The sequence below is a fragment of the Tasmannia lanceolata genome, unplaced genomic scaffold, assembly GCF_043159265.1.
Source record: "Tasmannia lanceolata isolate RefF3 unplaced genomic scaffold, GAP_Taslan_0.1 ptg000013l, whole genome shotgun sequence".
NCBI lineage: Eukaryota > Viridiplantae > Streptophyta > Magnoliopsida > Canellales > Winteraceae > Tasmannia > Tasmannia lanceolata.
This window is the reverse complement of record NW_027518690.1, coordinates 32027942-32052724: the sequence shown is the minus strand read 5'-3', so window position 1 is coordinate 32052724 and position 24783 is coordinate 32027942. Positions and strand designations below refer to the sequence as shown.

The 24783-nt window shown below is 37.5% G+C and overlaps 1 protein-coding gene across 3 annotated transcripts; it reads left to right on the top strand.

Moving 5' to 3' along the window:
* The first annotated feature begins 1917 nt into the window (after positions 1–1917).
* LOC143890018 (zinc finger CCCH domain-containing protein 67-like) lies at positions 1918–23959 on the top strand. 3 transcript variants are annotated; one of them, XM_077394515.1, is made up of 6 exons: positions 1926–2455; positions 3888–3953; positions 19100–19222; positions 19450–19827; positions 22237–22482; positions 23317–23959. In XM_077394515.1, the coding sequence occupies exons 1-6, from the start codon at positions 2057–2059 to the stop codon at positions 23407–23409; spliced, it is 1305 nt and encodes a 434-aa protein (XP_077250630.1). In that variant the 5' UTR covers positions 1926–2056; the 3' UTR covers positions 23410–23959. The 3 variants fall into 3 exon arrangements, with proteins under 3 accessions (XP_077250632.1, XP_077250631.1, XP_077250630.1); XM_077394517.1 differs by lacking the exon at positions 19450–19827 and having other exon boundaries at positions 1918–2455; XM_077394516.1 differs by lacking the exon at positions 19100–19222 and having other exon boundaries at positions 1922–2455.
* The last annotated feature ends 824 nt before the right edge of the window (positions 23960–24783 follow it).

Genomic DNA, 24783 nt, shown 5'->3' with positions numbered 1-24783 from the left:
ACCGTTCACAAACGGGCTCAAGGAGAAGACAAGACCATTCACAAATGGACTTGAGAAATGAGGCACCGTTCACAAACGGGCTCAAGGAGAAGACGAGACCATTCACAAATGGACTCGAGAAATGAGGCACCGTTCATAAACGGGCTCAAGGAGAAGACGAGACCATTCACAAATGGACTCGAGAAATGAGGCACCGTTCACAAACGGGCTCAAGGAGAAGACGAGACCATTTACAAATGGACTCGAGAAATTTCACAAACGGGCTCAGGGAGGACGAGACCATTCACAAATAGATTCGAGAAATGAGGTATCGTTCACAAACGGGCTCAAGGAGAAGACAAGACCATTCACAAATGGACTCGAGAAATGAGGCACCGTTCACAAACGGGCTCAAGGAGGACACGAGACCATTCACAAATGGACTCGATAAATGAGGCAGCGTTCACAAACGGGCTCAAGGAGAAGACGAGACCATTCACAAATGGATTCGAGAAATAAGGCACCGTTCACAAACGGGCTCAAGGAGGACATGAGACCATTCACAAATGGACTCAGAAAATGAGGCACCGTTCACAAACGGGCTCAAGGAGGACATGAGACCATTCACAAATGGACTCAGAGAATGAGACACCGTTCACAAACGGGTTCAAGGAGAAGACAAGACCATTCACAAATGGACTCGAGAAATGAGGCACCGTTTCACAAACGGGCTCAAGGAAACAAGATAGCTTTGATTGATGAATTCAACAACGAAGAATTTAGAGATTTTTCATGAATTTGAATTTGACGTAAGATTGGATTTGATGAATTTTTGATTTTTTTGAACTCAATGAAATCGGTGATATTATGGATCGTGCCCGACAAAGATGTTGGAAACTACGATTTTGACGAATGATGAAACGACAAACCTTAGGAACGAAGAACCATTAATAACAAGAATGGATTAGGAACACTTTTATGAAACTTCAACAAGATCTTTCTCAAAGAGACTGCTGGTCTTGTCTTCTGGGGATTTTGATAACTGAAACCTTGAACAAGATACTTGAAATTGGTAATCTAGAACAACGGCTCTCTTGGATATAATCATGAAAAAGTGGGATTTGCCTCTTGACAGGTGTTTAGATAAACATCTCTTGACCAAGATAGTATTTAACTAACTGGAAGGAGATTCTGAATTTTAATGGTTCATCTCTTTGAGAAATTGGCTCAACCACCATTGCATCTGAGGCTTTTCCAAGCTTAAGGTGTCTTCCTAGGGTATGATCTTTTTACGGAAGCTGGGCTTTCTGATGTTTCTACTTCTGAATTTTTCTGATTTTTATTTGTTTTATTGAAATACTCAACAGAATGGATGGATTAAGTTCTAAGCAGTATTCATGGATTTCCTGAGTTGTCCTATGTAATATTGATCCCAACTTCCATCCATAACCTTAATAATACTAAATTTATGAAGGTCACTTATATCTCTGATAGAGAAAAATTCCATTACCTTTTATGTAAATCTGGAGCAAATTGCAATGTAACTTTCTCTTTTTTTAATTACTAAATTTCCTAATTAATAGAAATGTACATGTGGAAACAAGGTTTAAACAGACATTATTTGTCATGAAAATTATTTCCTAGATGCCCTACATGGCCTAAGAGTGTCAATGGGTCCGAATTTTAGGATTCCTTTTCCTGGTCCCTACCCCAAGAGTGTAACTCACTAAATTTTTTTTTTTTTTTTTTTTTTTTCCGTCCCGTGCAAGTGTGCAACGCACGGGTCTGCAACTAGTTTATCTTGAAAATAAAATCCTGACAGCCAAACGTGCCCATATTTTTGCTCATTTGACGCGAAAGTCTTTTGAAATCAAGTGCACATTCACCGAGAGGGTAATACGTTTTACTACGTTATAGATTCTACGTATTCCATTTCCATTCGTAGAAATAAATATACGCATACGGCATTTAGGTTTAGGAAGATGCTCTTTTTCCTTTATTCACTGGAAACTGCTCTTTTTTCATTTCATTCTTTCAGTCCAAAAGGCGATTTAGGGTTTTGAAATGTGGAGGGAGAATGGGGCTTTTTGACAAAGGCTCGTTGTTGCAAACGGTGGCGGTGGCAGCTGGGTTAAGGATTTCTTCACCTTCGGATCCGGATCCGGATCCGGGTCCTTCTGCTCCACCTGATCCTTCTCTTTATCCTGATCCGGATCCTCCTCCAGTTTCTTATGAAACCCTAGATGAGAACTTAAAGCTCCTAAGGATTTTTGATGATGATAGTTTTGAAAAGAGTTCAGTTTCGAAGGAGGATGAAAATCTAGAAAAGAGTTTCGTTTTGAATGAGGAGGAAAATGAAGAAAGTAATCTTCCTCAGAGATCAGACTCACCTGATTGCACGTTTTATATGCGGACGGGAACGTGTAAATATGGATCCAATTGCAGGTTCAATCACCCTCCAATGAAGAGAAATCAGGTATTTCGATTTGTTGTCAAATCTTGGAAACTTGATAGCTTTGGTTGTTTTTTTTTTTTTTTTTTTTTGAGTAATTAGGTTTTTTGGTTTTTTGTCTTTTGGAAGAGGTGGGGGGTGTGGATTAGTTGAATTCATGGGAGTTCTGTTGGTTTTGATTTCTGTGGTGATGGAGGACTATTTCTGTCATCAAATGTTGGAAATTTGATAGCTTTAGTTGCTCATTTTTCAAGCTTTTGGGAAGGATGAAATTGCAAATAGGTTTTTGGTTTTTTTTTTTTTTTTTGGGCGGGTACACCAATATGCCAAAAGGTCAAGAGCTGATGAATATGCCAAAAGGTCAAGAGCTGATGGAATGCTGTAGGCTAGGCCCTTTAAACCCGTCCCATACTAGGCTGGGTCCCATCTAGTCCCATACCTAGGCAGGCCCCACTCTGGACCATAACATTCCACCACGCTTCAACATCCGTTGTCCACGGTGGCCTACTCTGTGGGGGCTTTAACTCTAGCCTTTTTTCCAGGTAGCCTTTTCCACAGGTTACCCTTTCCGTGACTCGAACACTCGAACACCGGACATGGTGGCTGCTTTGATACCTCCAGAGCTGATGGAATGTTTTAGACTAGGCCCTTTAAATCTATCCCGTACCAGGCTGGCTCCTCACCCAGACCCATACCTAAGCAGCCCCCCACTCAGGGTCGAAACATTTTTCTTCGGGAAGAGGTGTGTGTGTGTGGCGCCCGTTTTTCCAATTATGAAGCGTGGCTAAGCAATCCTACTCACATCGGACCCGGTGCCCAGGTGATTTGGCCAATAGTGGGTCAAGAAATATTGAATGGTGACGTGGGGGGTGGTTTCTGAGGAATTCAAATAACCTCTGGTTTTTTTCAGATTTGGCGGGGTTAATGCTTTTTGCTGGTTGGTTCCATTATCACGAAGCTGCTCCAAAATTGGCTTGGAGCAGCTTTGTGTGTGTGTGTGTGTGTGTGTGTGTGTGTGTGTGTGTGTGTGTGTGTGTGTGTGTGTGAATTAGTTGAATTCATAGGAGTTCTGTTGCTTTTGTTTTCTGTGGTTATGGGGAACTGTTTATGTATTTGAGATTGTCGTACTCATCAGAGTTGGTTCAGGTGAGCTTTTCTCGTTTTCGTTTGCAAACAAGCTATATTCGGAGAATAGTTTGTGTTTACAGAAGAGTTTTCCCCCCCTTTTTTACGACTTATATAATCTTAAATGTTTCCTTTGAGAATCATGGATAAGTGAATATTTTTCTAAACCCGCAGATGCTTGCGATCTTTTTTTTTTCTCTTCCCATGTCTGTTGTAAGTAATCATGGGTATTTTCACATTATCATCTGATTTTGTTGGATTGGTTCCATTCGAAATGCTTTTATGTTGTTAATAATTTACATTATTTGGGTTCCTAATTTTTTTTGTACAGGCTGGTAAGAAAAAGGAAAAGGGGAAGGACGAATTCCCAGAAAGGGCAGGGCAGCCAGAATGCAAGGTTAGCAGCTTCTCTACAACTATTTGCTTACATTTTCTTCCTTCTTTTGTCTCAATGAAGAATTGACCATTTTGTTATTGTCTAATAATGAAAATGAAAGGCTTGCTTTGCTAGGTGTGTTCATCTTTACATCTAGAATTTTTAGTGCTGAAAAATCATGGTTAGCTGAGTTCTGTTCTTTTATTTACCCACAACATGATTTCAAGTGAGGACCCACCTCTGTCTGACTTTTAATTACTGCTAGTTATTGTGCTGATTCTTTGTTGAGTGGACATAGAATAATAAAAACAAGTTCAAAACTTAAATTCAAACCCGAAACAAAACTAGTCACATACCTCAATAAAAAGACAAAGAAGCCGAGAGGCTGATTGGGAGGATTCGGGACACAGTCCAAAGAGAGATGGAGTCATCCGGTTGGAACAAGAATTAAGTGACTTTTTTGATGAAGTAGAGCAGAATATGGTGCTTCCTCAAAGAGAAAACATCAGGAAAAAGAGTAAAACTCCTTGCATAAACATCAATTTCCTAATGCTTACAAAACCAGCCCAAAGATCCATCCCCTTATATAGGCCATATTCTTTCCCTATTATGATTCAAGAATCTTTCCAATGTAGGGACTCCTAATCCTAGATATTTTTCCAAGCAAGGAGATCAACCTGTATCAAATATACAACATGGATTCTGGCAATATGATGATGTTGGACCCTCATGTCGATCCGAGTGAATCGGTCTTTCCATGGAGGGAAATCTTTACTTGTTAGGCAAGATTATAGCAAGTTACAAATCTCCATATACGTGACTTTCACTAACGAGTACCATGTTTTCAGAGTTGTAGCCTTACCATGGCAAATAAGCTATTAATGAGGGACTGAATGTAAGTTCCTCCTCATCCCCCATGGTCCTAGTGTCTAGAATATCTTCAATCTTTTTCTGAACTTTCTTTTGAATTTCGTTCTATGATGCTCTTCTTCATAATGTCCAATATAATCAAATAAATCAGATATATTGAATATATGACTGATTTTGAGATCCCTAGGAATCTCGAGTAAAATGGCATTTCGGCCCTCTTTCTTCAAAATCTTTATTAGTCCAAACTTATTGGATTTGGGATAGGATCCTTGGGAAAATTACTTCTTACACAAATACGCCAATACCTAGTTACCTTCATATTCTTTTCACTTTCTTTCGCTTGTCAATCAGCTCCCTTCTTGTAAATTTCATTGCTTTTTTCTATGTATCTTTGTGCTTCTTCACGAATGTTTAAGACATGGTCGGCATAGGCCTCTGCGTTATCACTTGACAGGACCCTTGGAGGCAGTGGTGCCAAGTTATGAACATGTTTTGGAAAGACCCATAAGCTACCTCAAATGCGGTTTTCCCAATAGTCTTACTAACAGAACTTTTACATGCAAATTCCGCTTGAGCCAAGATTTGTCCTACGATCGATCATACCCTTCTACCAAACATCATAGTAAATTTCCTAAGCTCCTATTAACCACTTTTGCTTGCCCATCATCTTGGGGATGAAATGCACTAGAAAATTGCAAGTTAGTGTTTAATTCTCTCCATATTATCATCCAAAAAATAGCTTACAAACTTTATGTCTCTGATGTAATTGAACTTTGAATGTCATGCAAACATACAACTTTGTTGAAAAATAAACCAGTCACATGAGATGCAACAAAAGTCTTACGATAAGACAATAAAATAAGCTTTTTGAGAATCAATCTACTACGACAAAGTTGTTACCTTGTTGAATGTGTGAAACCCAACATGATATCGATAGATAGATGATTTCAAAGTGAAGAGGATATAGGAAGTGGTGTGTACAATCTTGCATTTTGCTCTTGTCCATTTGCAATTTGGCAAATGTGACACCTGTTGGCAAAGTGCTCTACTTCTTTCCTTAAAGTTGGCTAATAATACTGACCTTCCACCAAGGCAATGGTCTTCTCATGACAAATAATGCCCTCCCAAACTTCTCCGTGCAATTTTTTAATGAGTTGTTTCCTAAAAGTTCCTTGAGGAATACATAATTGGTTGCCATGAGACTAAATAAGAATCTGATTTAGTGACATCCACCTACATAAAGCATCAACTGCATTGGTTTTTTATAAAAGCACCAACCACATTTTTTTGTTCTCTCGATTTGTGTTTGAGCACAAAAGTGTACCCTTTAAGGAAAACACCCCACTTTCATGCTGACTATTGAGAATTTATGATGTAGCTTAGTGTTTCATAGTCAGAATAAAGAACGGGCACCCGGGGAAGAAGGTAATGTGTTCAATGCTTTAAAGCTTGTTTGATAGCATAGAACTCAACGTCATATATCGAATATAGCTTCTGCAAGTAATTTATCTTTTCACTAAAGAAAGCTATTGGGCACCTATCTTTGCTCAAAACATGGTTTCAAATCTTCACCGAAAAAACTGATACGAAATGACCAGAATGTTTCCATTTCCACCTCCACCGGAGCGCATACCACAATTGAAATGCATGCTTGAACTAAAACTGTAAATGTATTCTTAGTAGCATACTACATGAACACGTGTTACATAATTATATTTATATGTATTGCATGTGAAATTTAGTATATGTTTTGTTGATAAATATTGATGTCAATTATCAAATATGGGCAACAACGTATGCCACTAGGTGTGTAATTTTGTTAAACCATTATGGGCAGTTTTTTGCTTATGTAATGGGTTTTAGTGTGTATTTGTGCTTATTCTATTGCTTTCTAAAGCTACATCATAAATCTCCATTATTTGCATATGTTTCCATATATTTTTTTGTGATTTGACAGGATTTCCACTGAATTTTTCTTTTGAAACTGACATTTTCCATTTTTGTCACAACCGAAACACATATTGAAACCAAAACCTGAAACCTTGGCTAAGAACCACTGCAACTTCTACATGTGTTGCATCTCAGTCCACTTCAATTATCTTTTTCAAAGTTAGAATTTGGAAGTATAAACATGTTTGTAAACTTCTACTGACATGTGTCAATTTCAGCTAAAACGTGTCTTATGCGAGGACCAAAATTTGAAAGTCCAATTGAAGTCCGGAGTTTGATTCTTTGCATGCATCCTTAAATCCCCCAAAAGGCCAAAACCTCATATTTCCAAAAAATATAAATGCCCATTCCATTAATAAGATGAGTAAGTTGAAAAGTAAAAGAAATGGCAAAAACATCAGCTTTTAAAATACATGAATTATTTATATCTAGAATGAACCTTATTGTTTCAGGCATGTGCTGCAACACAGGTCACAAAATGTTTGATATTAAACCATTATGGAAGACTGTCTTGCTTATGTGATGGTTTTTATGTGTCCATTTGTGCTTATTCTAGAACGAAATGTTAATGTTCGATATTAAACCATTATGGAAGACTGTCTTGCTTAGTTGATGCTTTCTAAGTGTTTATTTGCGCTTATTCTAGCATTTCTGGAGTTCTATTGTGTCCATGGTGTTCCATGACTTTCCATGATTTTACAAGATTTCCATGGGCTTACATAAATTTCGACTAAGCACTTCTACTTCCACAAGGAGGACTGATGTCCGAACTGAAACTGGTCTTTGAATGCATAAGTATAGGTTCCTTAATCATCTCTTCTTTCACACGTTGAAAAATCTTACCAGTAGCCTTAAACCAAATAAAAGGTCTTTTCTTCTTGCATTCAGTCACAGGTGCAACTATGGTGCTGTAATTTCTTACTTATCGGTGATAGAATGCTTTACCCACTGAAGTTGCATACTTCACTCACCATAGTAGGCATAGGCCACTTCACAATTGCTCTCACCTTTTTGTTTAAAAGATACAATTGCTCTCACCTTTTCTTTACTGACCTTAACCCTATCAAAATATGTCACAAAGCCAAGGAAGATAACTCTAATAGTTGCATAAATCTGTACTTTTCCGGTTGATATAAAACTTTTCCTTTTGAAGAATCTCCGTCACCTAATGAAGATTATTAATATTTTTTTTCCTTGCTTTGGCTAGTAAGAACCCTTTTCAGTCATTAGAGTTTTTATGCACATCAATTCGGATGCAGTATGTGCTATTGCTCTATATTCGACTTCAGCACTTGAACGGCCCACAAGATTTTGTTGCTTCTCCAAGATACAAGATTTCCACCAACAAATCTATATCAGCCTATAGTAGATCTCCTGTCAGACAATGACCCAACCCCAACCCAATCTGCATCTACGTAGCTGACAATATCAAAGTCGTCCTTTTTTATATAAGGCCTTTCCCTGGAGCACTCTTGAGATATTGAAGAATTCTGAATACAGCTTCCCAATGCGATTGAGTAGGAGAATGCATAAATTGACGTACCACCCACAACAAAAGTGATATCAGAACGAGTGACAGTAATATAGATTAGCTATCAAACTAGAAGCATGTACCTCTTTGGATCTATGAATTGAATGCCTTCATCACTTAATATTTTTACAGTAGGATCCATAGGTGTTTCTGCATATTTGGATCCTAAGATTCCTGTTTCAGCAAGATCTGTCACATATTTCCTAAATATTTTTACATTAGGATCCATAAGTGTTTCTGCATATTTGGATCCTAACATTCATTGTTCAACAAGATCTGTCACATATTTCCTTTGGGATAGACATGTCATCCTTTCTCCTTGCGGCCTCTGCCTAGAAAAATAGTATTGCTGTCCAATATCTTTTGTCCGAAAATATTGCTTAAGCTTCATCTTCACTTCATCTGTTCCATCTACATCGTTGCCAGAGATATAGTATCATCAACATGTATAATTAGTACAATTATACGTGATATTCTGTGTTGCACAAAGACAAAATGATTGATCGACATGGCTTCGACAAAATCCAAGGGAACTTGGAGTCTTTTTAAGCCCATAAATGGATTTCTGCAATTTACATACCCTATTCTCCTCCTGGGCAACAAATCCCGGGGGTTGGCCCATGTAAACTACCTCATTAAGGTTATCGTGGAGAAAGGTGTTTTTGACATCATGTTGAAAAATGACTGTTATAGTGAACAACAAAAACACGAACATAATTAAGCCTTGCCACTGGAGAGAGTCTCAAAATAAACGACCCCATTGTTTGAGTATAGCCCTTGGCAACCGCTCTAGCCTTCAACATTTCAATTCTGCCATCGGGCTGGTACATGATAAAAAACACCCATCGTCAACCAACTACGTATTTTCCCTTAGGTAAAGTAATAAGTGTCCAAGTATTAATAGAACGGAAGGCTTGCATTTCTTCATTCTGAACCTTCTTCCATCCCGGAAGACTGAGGGCTTCCTTAAATATGTTAGGGATGGAAACAACAAAAATGGATAATGCTAAGCAACGATAGGAAGGAGATATGTAGTCAAACGAAACATACTAACCAATAGGATATTGGGTACACGATTTTTTATGTTTCCAAATAGCTACAGGAGCTTCTAAGTTTGTGCAAGAATCAAGGTGGAGATATACTCCATAGGGCATATCTGAAGCATTGGTGGGTGGCCGACCTTTCGGTTGTGTGACCTGTTTGGTATATCTTATATACACAAGGAGAGGTTTCGTAGATGGAGAAGGAGCATCATCTACAGGAACAGTTTGTGGAATTGAATGAATGCAAGTGGTGCTAGACAGTTGGATTGTTTTGTTTGAAATGAATTTTTTCCACAAACTTAGAAGCTCCTGTGGCTATCTGAATTTTTTAATTCTAAGGAGGAGCTAGTATTAGAAAGTAAAGCATATTCTAAAAAAAGGTAACATCAGCACTATCTCGATGCTTTCTAGTTATAAGATGAAAGCACGATACCCTTTTCGAGTACGAGAGTATCCAAGGAACATGCACGTAGTAATTTACCCAGAAGACTACCAACATTATGAATAAAACAGACACACCCGAATATCCGTGGTGGGAGATGATATGCATGAGTGAGGAAATAAGACAGAATATGGGACATGATCACTGAAAGCAGCCGAAGGCATAGATTAATCCAATAATATGCAGTTAACACTTAACACGGCATCCCCCCCAAAAACCTTTAGGTACGTACATATGAAGCATCGTAATAGCTACTTCAATTGTCTATTTTTTCCCCTTTCTGCAGTTCCTTTTTATTGTGGAGTGTGAACACAGGAAGATGATACGCATGAGAGTGAGGAAATAAGACAGAATATGGGACATGATCACCCAAAGCAACCGAAGGCATAGCCCCCCCGTCACATAGACACACCCACACCCACCCACCCACGCAAACCCTTTAGATACGTACATATGAAGCATCATACGAACTACTTCATTTGTCTATTTTTTTCCCTTTCTGCAATTTCGTTTATTGTGGAGTGTGAATGCAGGAAGTCAGATGTACTATATCATTCTAAGAGTAAAATAATGAGATGTCCCTTTGCATGTATTCTAAATCATTGAAACCAGTGTTTAAAAACTTGTTGACTCGACTTGGAACTCACCAAAGTCGATTCCCTTTTACCTTGGCCGCGTTCCGCTTCGCATCGAATCCGCATTCTGCGCTTTGCCCTACAAAGTCAATAAAAATTCCTTTGACTCTCCTGAGTTATCACCGCATCAACCGCGTTCTTAGCCGTGTCTGTGCCGAGTCGACAAGGATTTTCCTTGGCCACGTTCCGCGTCACATCCGCGTTTGTAAACACTGATTAAAATGCTTTGAATACAGGGACAAATTCAGTACGATCTCTAAGTAAAAACACCCAAGTCATCTATGAAAAATCATCCACAAATGTAACAGAATACTGAAAACCCAACAGACTATACACACGACTTGAACTCTATACATCAAAATGGACTAATGAGGAAGTTGCAAAACTTATTTTCTCCACATGAGAACGAAAGACAGAACTATGGTGCTTCCCAAGTTGACACAACTCTCACTCAAGAACAAAAATAGAATGGAGAGATGAGACCATTTGCTACAAATTTTCCAAGGATGGATGACTAAGATGAGAATGCCATTGTAGAGGAGATGGAGATGACAGTAAAGCAATGGAGTGAGGAGACCTATCCAAGTAGTACAATATGTTGTGTTGAAGCCCTCCACCAATCTTCTTCGTTTGTAAATCCTGAAGAGCACAATGAGGGATAAAAGGTTACAAGACATTTCAAAGAATGTATATCAGTTGACTCAATGAAAGTGTGTTAATATGAAATTTGGGACATACAAAACATGAGAAAGAGAAAGAGTGGTAGTAGGTTGAACCATTCCTTGCCCAAAAACTCGAGTGAGACCCATGAGCGAGTGTAACAGGACTAGGTGCTGACTTAGAAAGAGAAGAGAAAATACCAGACTCAACAGTCACGTGTGAGGAAGCTCCAGAATCAATGACCCATGAAAAAGATGGTTGGGAGACGGAAAAAGAGAGTGGTACCTGAGTTAGCCAGTGTGGCGGCATGAGCAGCAGCAGCAGAAGACTGCTGAAGAAGTTTCTTGTACTCTCGTGAAATGACAACAATGTTACTATACGCAGAGATAGGCTGTGTTGTATTATCTGTGGATTCTGAATCAAAACCATCATTTACAGGTGCTTGGTTAGCCCACAATGGCTTCCCAAACTTGTCCCCCATTTGTCTATAGTATGATCTGTCGGGCACTATGAGTACATTTTCAAGTACCTTGACCTCTACATTGATCTCCTCCTGAATATTTGCCACTGCCAAGGCCAGCAGGACCACTCCCATGTCCATAATCTGTAGATATAAGAGTGAGGGACATAGTTGCCGGAAACTCCTTGGGTGGGTGGGAAACCTGTTTCCCCTAAAACGCATTTCTCATGGGTGGGAAACTCGTTTCCCGCGATTCGGAAACATTTACGAAACATGATAAAAAATTGGAGAAATATTTTTGAAATGCATGGGAAACATATGACAAACTTAGGTAAATCATGTGTGAAACGCATGATAAACGTATGCAACACTCGTAGAAAATGCATGTGTAACATGCAGGAAACATGTATGGAACTTATGAAAATTATTTGGAAAAAACACATCAAAAATTGTGGAGTAGATATTAAAAAAGAAAACAATAGCATATATAGTAATAAAAAAAGAAGAATTTAAATAGAAATTTGAAATTAACAAAATTTAAATCTACAAAACCACATTCTGTGTTTTCCTTGTGTTCCATGTGCGCCTTTTCTAACGTTTCTGAAACGCTTCTAATACGTTCCTAAGACGCTTCTCATACGATTTTTCTATCGTTTCCTAGTTTCTCGTTTCCCCTATATTTTTTTTCGTGCATTTCCCGTTTCCATTTCACGTTTCGCTTCCCGAATTCGTTTCCCCCCCTGGTAACTATGGTTAGGGCTATGTATTTAGGACAAGAGCTTAATAGATGTTGTGTTAGGGATTTCGGTTAGTTAATTTGTATTGGATTATCTTATTTTTATCCTTTTTTTAATGATGAAATATATTAAAAGAAAAGGGCGATGCCCCAATGACCGACGTGGTCAGATACAATTATACAAAGTAGCTAAATAGAATGACAAAAAGAAAAGAAGATCAACTACAAGATATCCAGAGAGTGCCAAAGATAAACCAAGGATAATCATGGGCACTAAAGATAAACCAAGGATAATCATGGGCACTGAAGTACTAAAGAGGCCCCTATGTCAATCGGCTTGGTCAAGCATCTGTATCACCTCTCTAGCACCCTTGATTGAGTGAGAGCATAAGCCTCCGCGTTAGCCCAGCGCCAAACATGAACAAACACGGTGATATGAATGACCCTCCAGCGTATCCTGAAGCTCCTCAACCGCAAATCTCCACAGGATAGATATTTGGAGTCCTCTCATAAGTCATAACCAACTGATCATGTTGAGCGAGTCTCCCTCTATAAAAATATTATCTAATTGTGAGTGGTCTAATTTCTTGACTTCGTGGAGACCCGCTTGAACCACCTATGTTGAATCTTTGATCCCGATTGGACCAAGCCCAACAAGTTGTGATGATCTACTTTCTGAAGAACCCCAAATTTTTATAGTACCGAGGTTACCAAAACTCAAGCCATCAAAATTCAACTTCAATTTCTTTGGATGAGGAGGTTTCCACCTAGGCCGCAGGCCCTCTTCGAAGCATCTCTGAGACCTAGTTTCCTCCCATGACCTGTTAAAGGAGGACATTGAGATTCCTCTATGCTCTGTTTGGTTGCTCATTTTGGGGGGATTGTAGGAGTTTCAAATGCTTCAGATCTTCCAAAGATCTCCCCAAAGCATGTTTGGTTGTCATTTAGACCTTTGACCGCTAGAGAACTACTAGATATCATTATTGCTTTTTATCCTAGGTGGTGCCTACGTGGCGGAGATGTTTCCCACCATAATCTTCTCCCCAAATTTCACCATTTTGGTGGAATTTGAGGAGAAGATCTCAAGTTCTTTTCTTATTCTCTTTTCTCCCTTTCTCTCTCTTCCACCCTTCATTTTGGGAATGGCACCCTACATCTTCCGCTAATCTTCTCGCGGATTGCCGCGTAACCGAACACCATCGTACCAATCTTCTGCATTTCTTCTCCCAATCTTCCATGCTTGTCTTCTCCCCTTTGACCACTTCTACTAATCTCCCACCCAACTTCAAGCAACCAAACAGAGCACTAAAGGAAGAAAGGTTTGATTCCTACTAGACGACAGTCAAGAAAATACGCCTTTAGGCCCTCTTTGGATTGCAAGAATTTTCTGCAAAAGTTTGGAAAGAAAAATATCATCTACTATTTTTTTATTTTTCAATTATTTGATTACAAATGAAAAAAGATAATTTTTAGCAGTGGGGGTAGGGCATGTAGCTCAATGGTAGAGGCTTTCTTTCTCAACCTTCGCAGGTTCGATCCCAGCTTACCAACCAAAAATAATAATTTTTAGCAGCCTCGTTCAAGTTTTGTTTAGAGGAACCTTCAATTTATGATTATATTCCTCTAACTATATCATAACCATATCATGTATCTCTAAACCGTGGAAAGAAAAAAATTCACAGCAAAATTTTGTCTTCTCAGTAATGTTTTTCATGGAATCAAAACAGGGCCTTATAGATGGTGAACACTCTTTAGAAGTGCCTTGGAAGACTCATTTTCTGTTCTTTCTATACCAGCCACAGGTCTACTACATACTAGCCACTTGTCAACAGCGAAAAGGAGATTCCAAAGTGCCTTGCCTCTAGGGGGGCTGGGGGCATATGACCACAACTCAATACGGTCTACTAAGTGGCAAAGGAAGACCCAGCTAACTCTGAATAGGTCCAAAATAATGCTAGAGCTCACTGGTGAAACTACAATGAATTAACAGGTGGTCGACGGACTCAGGATCACCCGGGTACAACGCACAATGGTTCATAATGATTTTATGTCTAATGAGAAGATGGTCTACCATAAGGATTCTATTGAGAGAAGTTTTCCAGCTGAAAGCCAACACAAGACGGGAGAAGAAGGCTCCAAACTCATAAGGATTATATTGAGAGAAGTTTTCCAGCTGAAAGCCAACACGAGGCGGGAGAAGAAGCTCCAAACTCTCCAAATAGGAGGGGGGATAGCTTAAAGAAAAAGGATTGGACACTGAAGTACCGATCCGATTTCAACCTCCATATTCCTTTATCTGATTCCGTCCTTCTAAGGTAAACCGAGTTCAAACTATCAAAAAAAGATTTGCAACGTCAATTTCCCAGTTGAAGAAATTCCTTCTCAACCAAATACTATAATCTATAGCATCATTGCTTCACTGTGAATAAGCTGCTACATTACTTTCTCTATGGAAGGCGACTATATAGCGAAGGAAAATCATCTCTCTGTGATATGTTACCACACTAGATGTCTAGCCAGAATCTGATCTTGTCCCCTTCTCTAGCTTGAAAGCGGATACACTTTTGAAAGGCAATTTTAAGCTTCATGATATCGCTCGAAGACATGGCATCTATACTCCTGTAATCGTCGATGGGAATCCATCTTCCAAAGTTACTCATACTTTGCTTCGATGACTTGTCCTCCAGTAGTGCTCCCTTTCTTCACCAAATCCCCACTAGGGCATAGTTCATCAGTTTCAATTTCCTAATCCCTAAGAGCCCCTCCATGGTGGTCTTATTAGATGATATTTCCTTTTGTCTTCCTTATCATTTCACAAAAAAAGTTGGCCCCTAACATTACCTCTATTACCTTGCCCCAAGCACCCTTCTTAGCCCTTATTACTATTGAGTGAAGATCGCTTGCTTGTCACGAGCAAGGTTTTCAATTTCAGTTTCGATTTCGATCGCCATGGAAACAAAAACGTTCTTGGTTTAGGTTGGAAATATCCGTGGAAATCCTGTAAAATTACATAAATGTATGAAGACATGCAATTGATAGAATTTTAAGACGAAACTTCATGAAATTCTAGAATAGGCACAAATACACAATGTTTTGAAAGTTGGAATCGAATCCTAAATTGCTATAGGGGTTGAATCGTATCGGATTGTAAGTTGTAAAATTTATTCAAGCTTTTAAATTTTGATTTCGGATGGCACGGAAAGGAAAACATTTTGGTTTCGGTTCAAAATTTTGGTAGTTGCGAATGATGAAAATTTAAGGTAAAACTTTGAGCAATGCTAGAATAAGCACAAATACATACTTAGAAACCATCACATAAGCAAGAAAGCCATCTATAGGCTTAATCACATCGAACACCTAGTAACGTGCGTTGTCACACATGCCAGGAACAATAAGTTAATAGCAATAAGTTATTAAAGAAGTACAATGATCAATCTCTCCTCTTGTGACCCCAACTCTACGTCAATACCATATAGAGTTATGAGGTATTATTGGTACCATGCCGATTTGACATCCGGTGCATAAGATATGGTTACTTTGCTTTTCAATTCCACGATGCTCCCTACCAAGTATCATTCTCTACTTTAATGAAATGAAATGCAAAGTAAAATGGTTTACCAAAAAAAATAAAATAAATTCCCCTTTCTGTGTTTAGTTAGTGTCTCATCATTTTTATGATGCTTAGGTTTTGAAATTTGAAATTCCCGTGACTCTTCACGTTGAAATGAAAAGTTAGCCCCCATCGATTCAACTAGGATTGGCCCACAATGCATGTGGTCAAAGATTAAAAATCTTAAATGTTTTTCTACCTTTGGAATTGGTTTTGGCACCACTATTTGCACCATTTACATCAGATGAAAATCTATCTATAAATAAAACAAATCAAAGGTTGAAAAACATGGCCTTAATAAAAGCTGGAAATGTTCCAAACAGAAAAAAACAAGTACTTAGTGAAAACAAATAAAAAAAACCCTTTTAAGGGAAAGAATTCCAAACCTTTTAGGGTTTTCCAAAATAGGGTTTTTTCTCAAAAATTTCAAACTTTTTATGGTTTTCCAAAACATGGTTTTCTAGAAAAAATTCCATGGAAAAACAGGAAAACACGTGTTTCTTTGATTTGCAGTGTTTTTTCGATTTACAACAGATTAGGGCAGGTCTTTTTTCTTCTTCTTTTTTTATGACAAGAATAGCTTTATATGCTCCAAATCAAACATCTTTCCATTTTTTGTCATTTCGACCATTTCAGTTGATATTCTGACCGAAATATGCAGTGAAACAAATCCATTGAGATTTTATTTCGGTGGGGATCGGGGATGGAAACGGAAACATTTTCAGTCATGTCGTGTCGTTTTTGGTGGAAATTTAAAACCATTGCTTTAAATATGTGTATAAGCGAAAGCCCTAACATTACCTCTAAGTGACCTCGATTGTTAAGTTACCACAGTATTCCAATGGTGTCTTAGCAATTTGTCTGAGTATGGGATTGTTGTAACCCAATTAAAATTCTTTGAAAATAGAACAAAAATTGGTAGAAATCAAGTATTATATATTATTAGTCTTTTCAAATTCTAGTTCATACAACAAACTTAATACTCTTATAGCTCTATTAATGGAAAACAATATTTACATTTTTTTCTCATGTAGAAGCGTTTAAAAACCAATTTACGTTCCTTCTCCTTAATTGGAAAATGACGTAGGACTAATACAGAAAGTCCAAGTTGTTTTTTAATTCATATAAAATTACCCAAACTTGAGGCCAAATCAGGGTTCACACGCTTTCTAAAAATATCTCAGTTCTAATCCTCCAATATAGTTTGAAGTTTAGTTGATCTCAATCAAAATCAGTTGTTCCGACTGTTGGATCTCAAGATCAACACAACCTAGGAATCTGATGGTGGAGAATGACTCAATCTATCCGACATATTTATATCATATGCTATTAGAATAATCTAATTGATGCTCTTAGTAAAACCCTTGAATAAAATCAACACTGTACATTTGAAAATCACACCTATGGGAAGATAATAAATTTCAGACAAGAAGAGAGAATAGCGGAGAAGTTACCTTCTGAAGATGAAGAAAGATAAACCTAGGACTTCACACCTCTCGACTGAAGGCCTCACAGCAAATGGTGATCAAAACTTCACATCAAGGCCGAAAAGATTTCTCCATAAGCAAAGTTTGAGTTTGTATTCATAACATAACAGGTAAAAGAGAGAGCCCCGAGGTCTACATAGATTTGGAAACCAATGAATTCTAGAGAATTCTAAAACCCTAGCCTAAAGGCTCTCAATTGACAAAAATACCCTCTAAAATCTCCCCTTGTGTAAAAAAGTAAGAGCTCCTCCCTCCTTTGTTAAAGTTGTGGGCTGGGAGTGGGCCCTCTTTTAAAACAATTCACATGAGTTACATGAAGTAAAATTTAAAGAAAATCCTTATTATACCCTTGTGACTTAAACATGAAATAAAACACTCCATTTAACCATTTAACTCCTAGATAAGCCCCATCTCTTCAATGAAGCTCCAAACCAATGCCAAGTTTGAAGCGAGGCCAACTGGTTGGTTAATCAGCTAGCTAAGAAACGTGTCTCTAGAAGTTTATCTAATAATTGGAAACTTGATATTCATATAGCTTTCTCTTGTAATTTTTCTTTTCCTTGTGCACACTTTTGATAAGCTGCATGTTTCCATTTTTCATTTATCAATAAAGTTTTGTTATTACTCAAAAAAAATGACAATCAGTTGAATGATGTTGATTAGGTTATTCCCCAAAGTCCAGTTGTTCTATTCTACCAGTCCACAAGGCCGCATACGAATTTTAACGTCTATATTTTAACAAAGTCATTTCTTTGAAGCTTCTGAGTACAGCAAACACTGAATGAGATTTTTTGCTTATTTGTTTGACAATCAGCTTTATTTAAGGGCAAGAAAAGTAAATTTTGCAAAGCATCACTAACAGCCGTCATACAACAAACAAGGAGGAACATCAATGACCTCAATACATAAAGAAAAGGAAAACATGACCCACTAGTTAAGGTTTTAAATTTCTGTTTTGGTTTTGGTTTCGGTCGCCATAGAAATGGAAATGTTTCGGTTTTGGTTGGAAATTTCAGTGGAAACCATGTAAAATCACAGAAACATATGGAAACATATGCAAATGATAAAATTTAACGATGAAACTTCAGGAAATGCTAGAATAATCACAAATACACACGTAGAAACCATCGCATATGATTTGTCAAAAAAGAAGAAGAAGAAAAGAAACCATCGCATATGCAAGACAACCAATGGTCTTGTGGAAAAAACCTGCCTGATTCAAAGTTAAAAAAAGCTTTGTTGTTTTAGATCTGATCGGTCTTGAAAGTCAAACCTTATGGTAAGTGGTAACTATTGAATTTTCTTTTGTTGCCATTCAAAGAAAAAAAGCTTTATGTTTTTTTTAAAGTATGAGTTCCTGTCATATCATATTGATATATATTATATCCGTTTATTTTGAGGCAGAGAATATGATATATCAAATCTATAATTTGAACATGGTTCTAATAAACTTCTATGCCAAATTTCTCAAATAATGACTGTGATGCATTTTCGTCATATATTTCCTGATGGAAATTTTAAGAACAGCATTAATGACTGATGTTCCTTTTTTGCACTTACTGAATGTTCTTGTAGCTATATTACGTCATCTATTAACTTCTTTAAGATGGAATACTTTTGTTAGGTGCTTTTTAGAAGAGATTGTTGTTGGTGTTTTCTTCTGTCTTTTGTCATTAATAATTGTCTCAGTATTTTATGTTCCCGTGGTGCATGTTAATGTTGTATTAATAATGGGTGTTACAGTATTACCTTAAGACAGGTGGTTGTAAGTTTGGAAAAGCATGTAGATACAATCACCCTCAAGAAAAAGCTGGGGCAGAAGAACCAGAACTTGAGCTTAACTTTTTAGGTCTGCCTATCCGACCGGTAATTCTGTCACCCCCTCAAATGTTCGCTTATCTTTGTTAAGGTGTGCTTTGATATACACCGAAATTACAGAATTATCCAAACCTAAACACTATAATTATCTTTAATTCATGGGCCCAGCTGTGTATGGAATATGGATTATTCATTAGAAGTTATTTATCTACCAAAACAATAAATAAAAAACAATTATCTCAGATCTGTGTAATGAAATTTCCTTTTCATCACAGGGAGAGAAAGAATGTCATTATTACATGCGTACTGGTTCCTGCAAATTCGCAACCAACTGCAGGTTTCATCATCCCGATCCCACTTCTGTGGGAGGATCTGATACTCATTCTGAATATAATAATGGTGTATCTTTTCCATTAGAAGAACATGTAATGTCACGGCCTTCACATGAAAGCTCAAGTGAGAGAGTTTCTTTCCCAGATATACATCGATCATATGTGCCAACGATGTTTTCACCACCTCAAGGAGTCCATCCAAGTGAAGAATGGAATAGAGGAGTAAGTGAAGAATGGAATAGAGGAGTCCATCTAAGTGAAGAATGGAATAGAAGAGTCCATCTAAGTGAAGAATGGAATAGTTACCAGAATAGTTACCAGGTGATTTATACTTTGATCTTCCACTCTGTATTATTATAGCATTTAAAGCAAGAGGATGCTAATTTGTTCTCATTGTTTTATGCTTGGATCTGGGGCAAATTTCATGAGAGTTCTTACCCGCTATCGACCATTTTTCCTCATCATATGTTGTCAATGGATTGAGAAGTATTTGATTGGAAGCTTTATTTGCATCCATTGTTGAATGCCCATGTGGAAGATATTAGTATAGTATGCTAGTAAAATTGCATGGAACTCAAACATGGTAACTTTTTCGTTAATCTTCTAACATAGTTGCTGGTATTTTCCTAAGTTCAATGAATATTGGTTTCCTAGTTGTTGAGGATGTTTCTGTTCTGGTTTAACTTCATCTTGTCATATGATCAGCTCTGTCATGCTTGTGTTCTACTTCCCATACTTATTGTATGCCATGATACCTTTATGTATATTTATGAACTTCACAGGGTATTACTCGTTTATGCTTAATCATAGAGTTTATATTTCTTAAATAGATTCTAAATCAATATATTGATATTGCTAACCCAGTTGCCCATCGGACATGAGTTTGATGCATGATGATGTCATTGTTGGCCCCACTTAGATGGATCGATTATACCATGTTGTGATCAAAAGAGCAAGGTAAGGGAGCTTGGGAGATACACGGCCAAAGGGCCCGTGTTGAGCTCCACCAAAAATACAAATGCAACACCAAAATACAATTAATACAAGAAATCTCTACAGTTGTTCTCCCTTGACCCTTTACCCATGAAGCTCTTTAAGCTTACCCTTTTTCCTTAAAATCTCTACAGCAATGACTCCATACTTATAGACACAAGACACCTAAACAGTAAACATTAAACACCTAGTTGTAATCCCCATTGACTCTTTGATATCCTAGACATTAAGGACTCTAGAAAACACAAGAGACACTTACATTTTCCACACACAATAACTACCCTAGAACTCTACAAAGACTTTCACAAAACAAGACATGCTGATTTTGATTTACAATTTCCAGCAGTCACTTTTTTGTTAGGCGTGGCTTAAAATTAGTGATGGCTATAATTGATCTTCATGTGAACAGTCGGTCGTGTCTTACCATTGAAGTTGAATCCCCCTTTGCTATTGTTTTCAAAGTAACTTTTTTCTTATTAATCCATATGGACTTATAGGACCTGCTTCAGTACTTTCCAGAGGGCAAGTTTTGGTCCTCTGCCATTTCTTCTAAGCATGATCAATGGGCATATGAGAAACAAGGGGGCGTGCTCATGTCATGTAAGGGATGTCCCATCACTCCCACCAATCAAAAAAGCTGAAGGCAACTTCCTGGTGGGATTGAATTATATTCCTAGATATAAAGGAGACATAACATGTCAATGAAATATGAAATAGAGAAATCCTAGGACGACGCAAACCCAGCATGCGTCCTTGGGATGTCCGGACATTGTTTTTTTTTTATTTTACGCCTATAATGATCAAATGAGTGACAGTTCACCTGGTTGCTTACTAAAGCAACCGGGTCATGTGGCGAAATTTTTTGGCCATCCCGCGCGGGGGGGGGGCGGCAGTGGGGGAGTGCATATTGGAGGCATGCCATATCATTACATATAAATATTGTGTTGAACAATCAAAACAATTCCTAATGCTACCAGACAAGCTGCCCGAAGCGTTGGATTTTGGTTGGGGAGGTCAGGTTTACATGAAGTGAGGAATTTGAGTTGCAATAGAAGCGAATGGTGGGGAAATGGATTCCTAACGCGAACTTAGATTAAATTAGGTTTAACTAAATCATAAAATGAGGTGAAGTTTCTTGAAGGTTATGGGTTTAAGTTTACTTCCACCACTTCAAAACAGTACATATACATGGCAGTTTACTTACCATCATGGAGGGGACTATAAACTTGAGCGGTAATAAGGTGAACTATCAGCAACTTTATACACCTAAAGGCTGTGGTGCCCCTCTCTTTCCATATCAAATTAAATATCATATCATTGGATGTAGGGTCTTTGAATTTAACGAATATGATCAAAATCTGGTTTTGGCATGAAACTTATCGAGGCTGAGACTCCTACCTTTAGACAGACTTACACTGGACAGCGTATCTATAATTTTTCGAATATGGATCTACTCTTTCTTTAATCATGTTTTGTGCTCATTTAGTAAAATGAGAAACAAAGATGTGAGAAATAAATGATTCTTAGGCAAATAATTGTAATTCTGAAATCTTCATTTATTCATAAATTCTTATGTTTTTATTTGTCTGCCTAATTGTTTGAGGAATAAAGCAATTAATTAATGGTCACTTGGCTTTTGCTTTAGCACACTAAATAATTAAGTTTACATTGAAATTTGTTATTTGTAATTTCTATGCAACCTTCTCAACACTGTATTTTTACTTTGGACTTGTTTAGGCTCGAATGTTTCCATCCGAAGGGAATATACAACCACCTTTCGCTTCGTCCGCAGATAGCCCTACTCATCGGCAACAGACAACTGTTGATGAATTTCCAGAGAGACCTGGTCAACCTGAGTGCCAATACTATATGAAAAATGGGGATTGTAAATATAGATCAGCATGTAGGTTTCACCATCCGAAGACCCAAGTCCCAAAATCACCAGCATGTGTTCTGACTCCCATGGGCCTGCCTTTAAGACCTGTAAGTTAATTCTTCTACTTCAACTGATCAATTCATATTTATTTACTTTTAAATAACTATAACCATTGGGATTTGCTAACGATAGTCATTATGGGTGGTGACTTGAACCTTCGAACAAAGTCTTTCCTTCCCTGCAGATGACTATGCATGGAAATGGAAAATTAGTAATTCATCAATGCAACTAGTAATGTCTCTCTCTTAGGTCTTTAGGGGAGAAAACATTATCAATGACATGCATGCATGCAGATTCTTTCAAGGTCGAATGATGGATTTTCTAAGAGATTGTAATATTTAAAGGTAGGGAGGAGCAGGAAATCCTGTAAAGAAATTAACATACCGGAACAGAAAAATATTAAAGATAAAAGAGAACATTTAGATTCTTCATATTGTTACACTTTTAATTTTGAGTAATAGAGTAGAAGAATCAACTTAAAGAAAAGTTTGAGAATGATGAGAAGAAACACAGTGAGGACATGATTTCACATCAATCAAAAAGATGTTTTTCTACTCCTTCCTGCTCCCGTGGGCCAACAACCAGTTAAGAATGTTTTCCCAGCCAACCCTTGAAGCCAAAACTATCAATGAAAAAGTTTTCATTCGAGGAATTTCTTATTTCCCGCATTATTATCAAGATTAAATCTGCACTCCTTGGTTAGGTAAGTGTATCACTCCTTATTTAAGCCTCTTTATTTTGGTTTATAGCTTGTTAGAAATTGGGCCAGCTAGTGGGAAGTGTAAAATAACAAAAGAGGATTTGCCGATATAAAAACAAGGAATGTTATACTCGTGTTTTACTTTTTGAATATTACTTGTTCTTGCATTTGTATGATTCAGGATCAACCAGTCTGCACACATTACAGCCGCTACGCTATTTGCAAGTATGGGGCCGCTTGTAGGTTTGATCATCCCGTAAATTATGGTTCCTAAAGCCCTTTAAATCCATCTGCATTGGGAACCTTGCAATGTCAGAGGAAGCCAGAATGCTCAGAATGTGCATGGAAGTGATAAAAAAGTTACAATCTACAGTTCAGTAATCCGAGATTTTTTGGTTTCTAATTGCCTATCTATGAAGGCACAGTAGATCTATGGAGAGATTGTTGATACATGCAGCTCAAGATATGATTCTTGTTTTGTTGTCATTTTTAATTTAAGGAATTTTAAGTTTTATGTACTAGTTTCTAATCGTTTTCCTTTTCTTTTGCTTTATATATATATAACTAAAGCACGTGTAAAGTGTAAACAGAGCGACTGCAATGTTTCAGATCATCTCAGATGTTTCAATTTTAATTAAGAATTGAATGTAAAATTTAGTCGGTAGAGAGGAGGTTAAGTTGAACTTGGCTTCATTGTCAAGTTCTTAATTAATGTATGTCCTTATTGTGCCTGTCTAGACATCATCAGTTTTTGTTTCTTTTTGTTATACGATATGTTGGTGTCTTGTACTCGGAATATTATTAAGGTTATGTTGTTGTGAAGAGCTACAGCCTTGTATCATTTTCCTCTTTTTTACGTTTTCTAATATTTTCTAGGTAACCATTCTATCCCATAGTTAGCAAAACTCTGTTTTTAAACTGTGTTTTTTTATTTATTTCAAAAAACGCGTTTTAATGGTTTGCCGTTTAAATTCTGTAGAAAACTTTTACGGTGAAAAACTGGCTTTTTTTAGGAAAACGTTTAATACACGTTTTTTTGGCCAATTTTCAACTTTACACATTATATTTTGTAAAATTTTAATGCATTTTTTGGTGCTTTCGTTTTTTTAAACTAATACCGTATTAACTCAAATATTTTCTGTCCTCTTTTTTTGCTCTATCACGTTTTGCTAACTATGTTCTATCCCAACACTGGTTCAAAAAAATGATTTGGAATCAACCTGACCTGCTATGGTAAAAGCTTAACCCGAATTCGCAAAAATTAGCCTGAGTTGTACCCTAACGTAGGATGAAGATGATATCTCTATCAATAACCTTAACTACGAATTATTAAACCCCAGTGACATCCATATGGCACTTGTGGGGCCCAAAAATGATTATTAAGAAAGAATGTGATCTTCTTTCTAGCAATTTTCTCTGGGGAGTCGTCTGGTTCTTTAACGTTGGTAGACCGCGTTGTTGCAGTGAATATTTTAAATTGGTAGACCACGTTGTTGCAGTGAATATGATAGTGAAGGAGTGGAGTAGATTGGAAGTCAATTTTCTATTGATTTGTAGTTGTAACTTGTAAACCCATGATGAAAAAGTGGGGCAGTGCAGCGGGCTGAAATTGGGTGTCATTATCAACGTACGGGGTGTAAATGGGTGA

Bases quoted from the DNA above. Each gene is read 5' to 3' on its own strand.
- LOC143890018 (XM_077394515.1), top strand. From the start codon at position 2,057: ATGGGGCTTTTTGACAAAGGCTCGTTGTTGCAAACGGTGGCGGTGGCA. The intron at 19,223-19,449 runs GTAATTCTGTCA...TTTTCATCACAG, and splicing joins TAGGTCTGCCTATCCGACCG to GGAGAGAAAGAATGTCATTA. The intron at 22,483-23,316 runs GTAAGTTAATTC...TGTATGATTCAG, and splicing joins TGGGCCTGCCTTTAAGACCT to GATCAACCAGTCTGCACACA.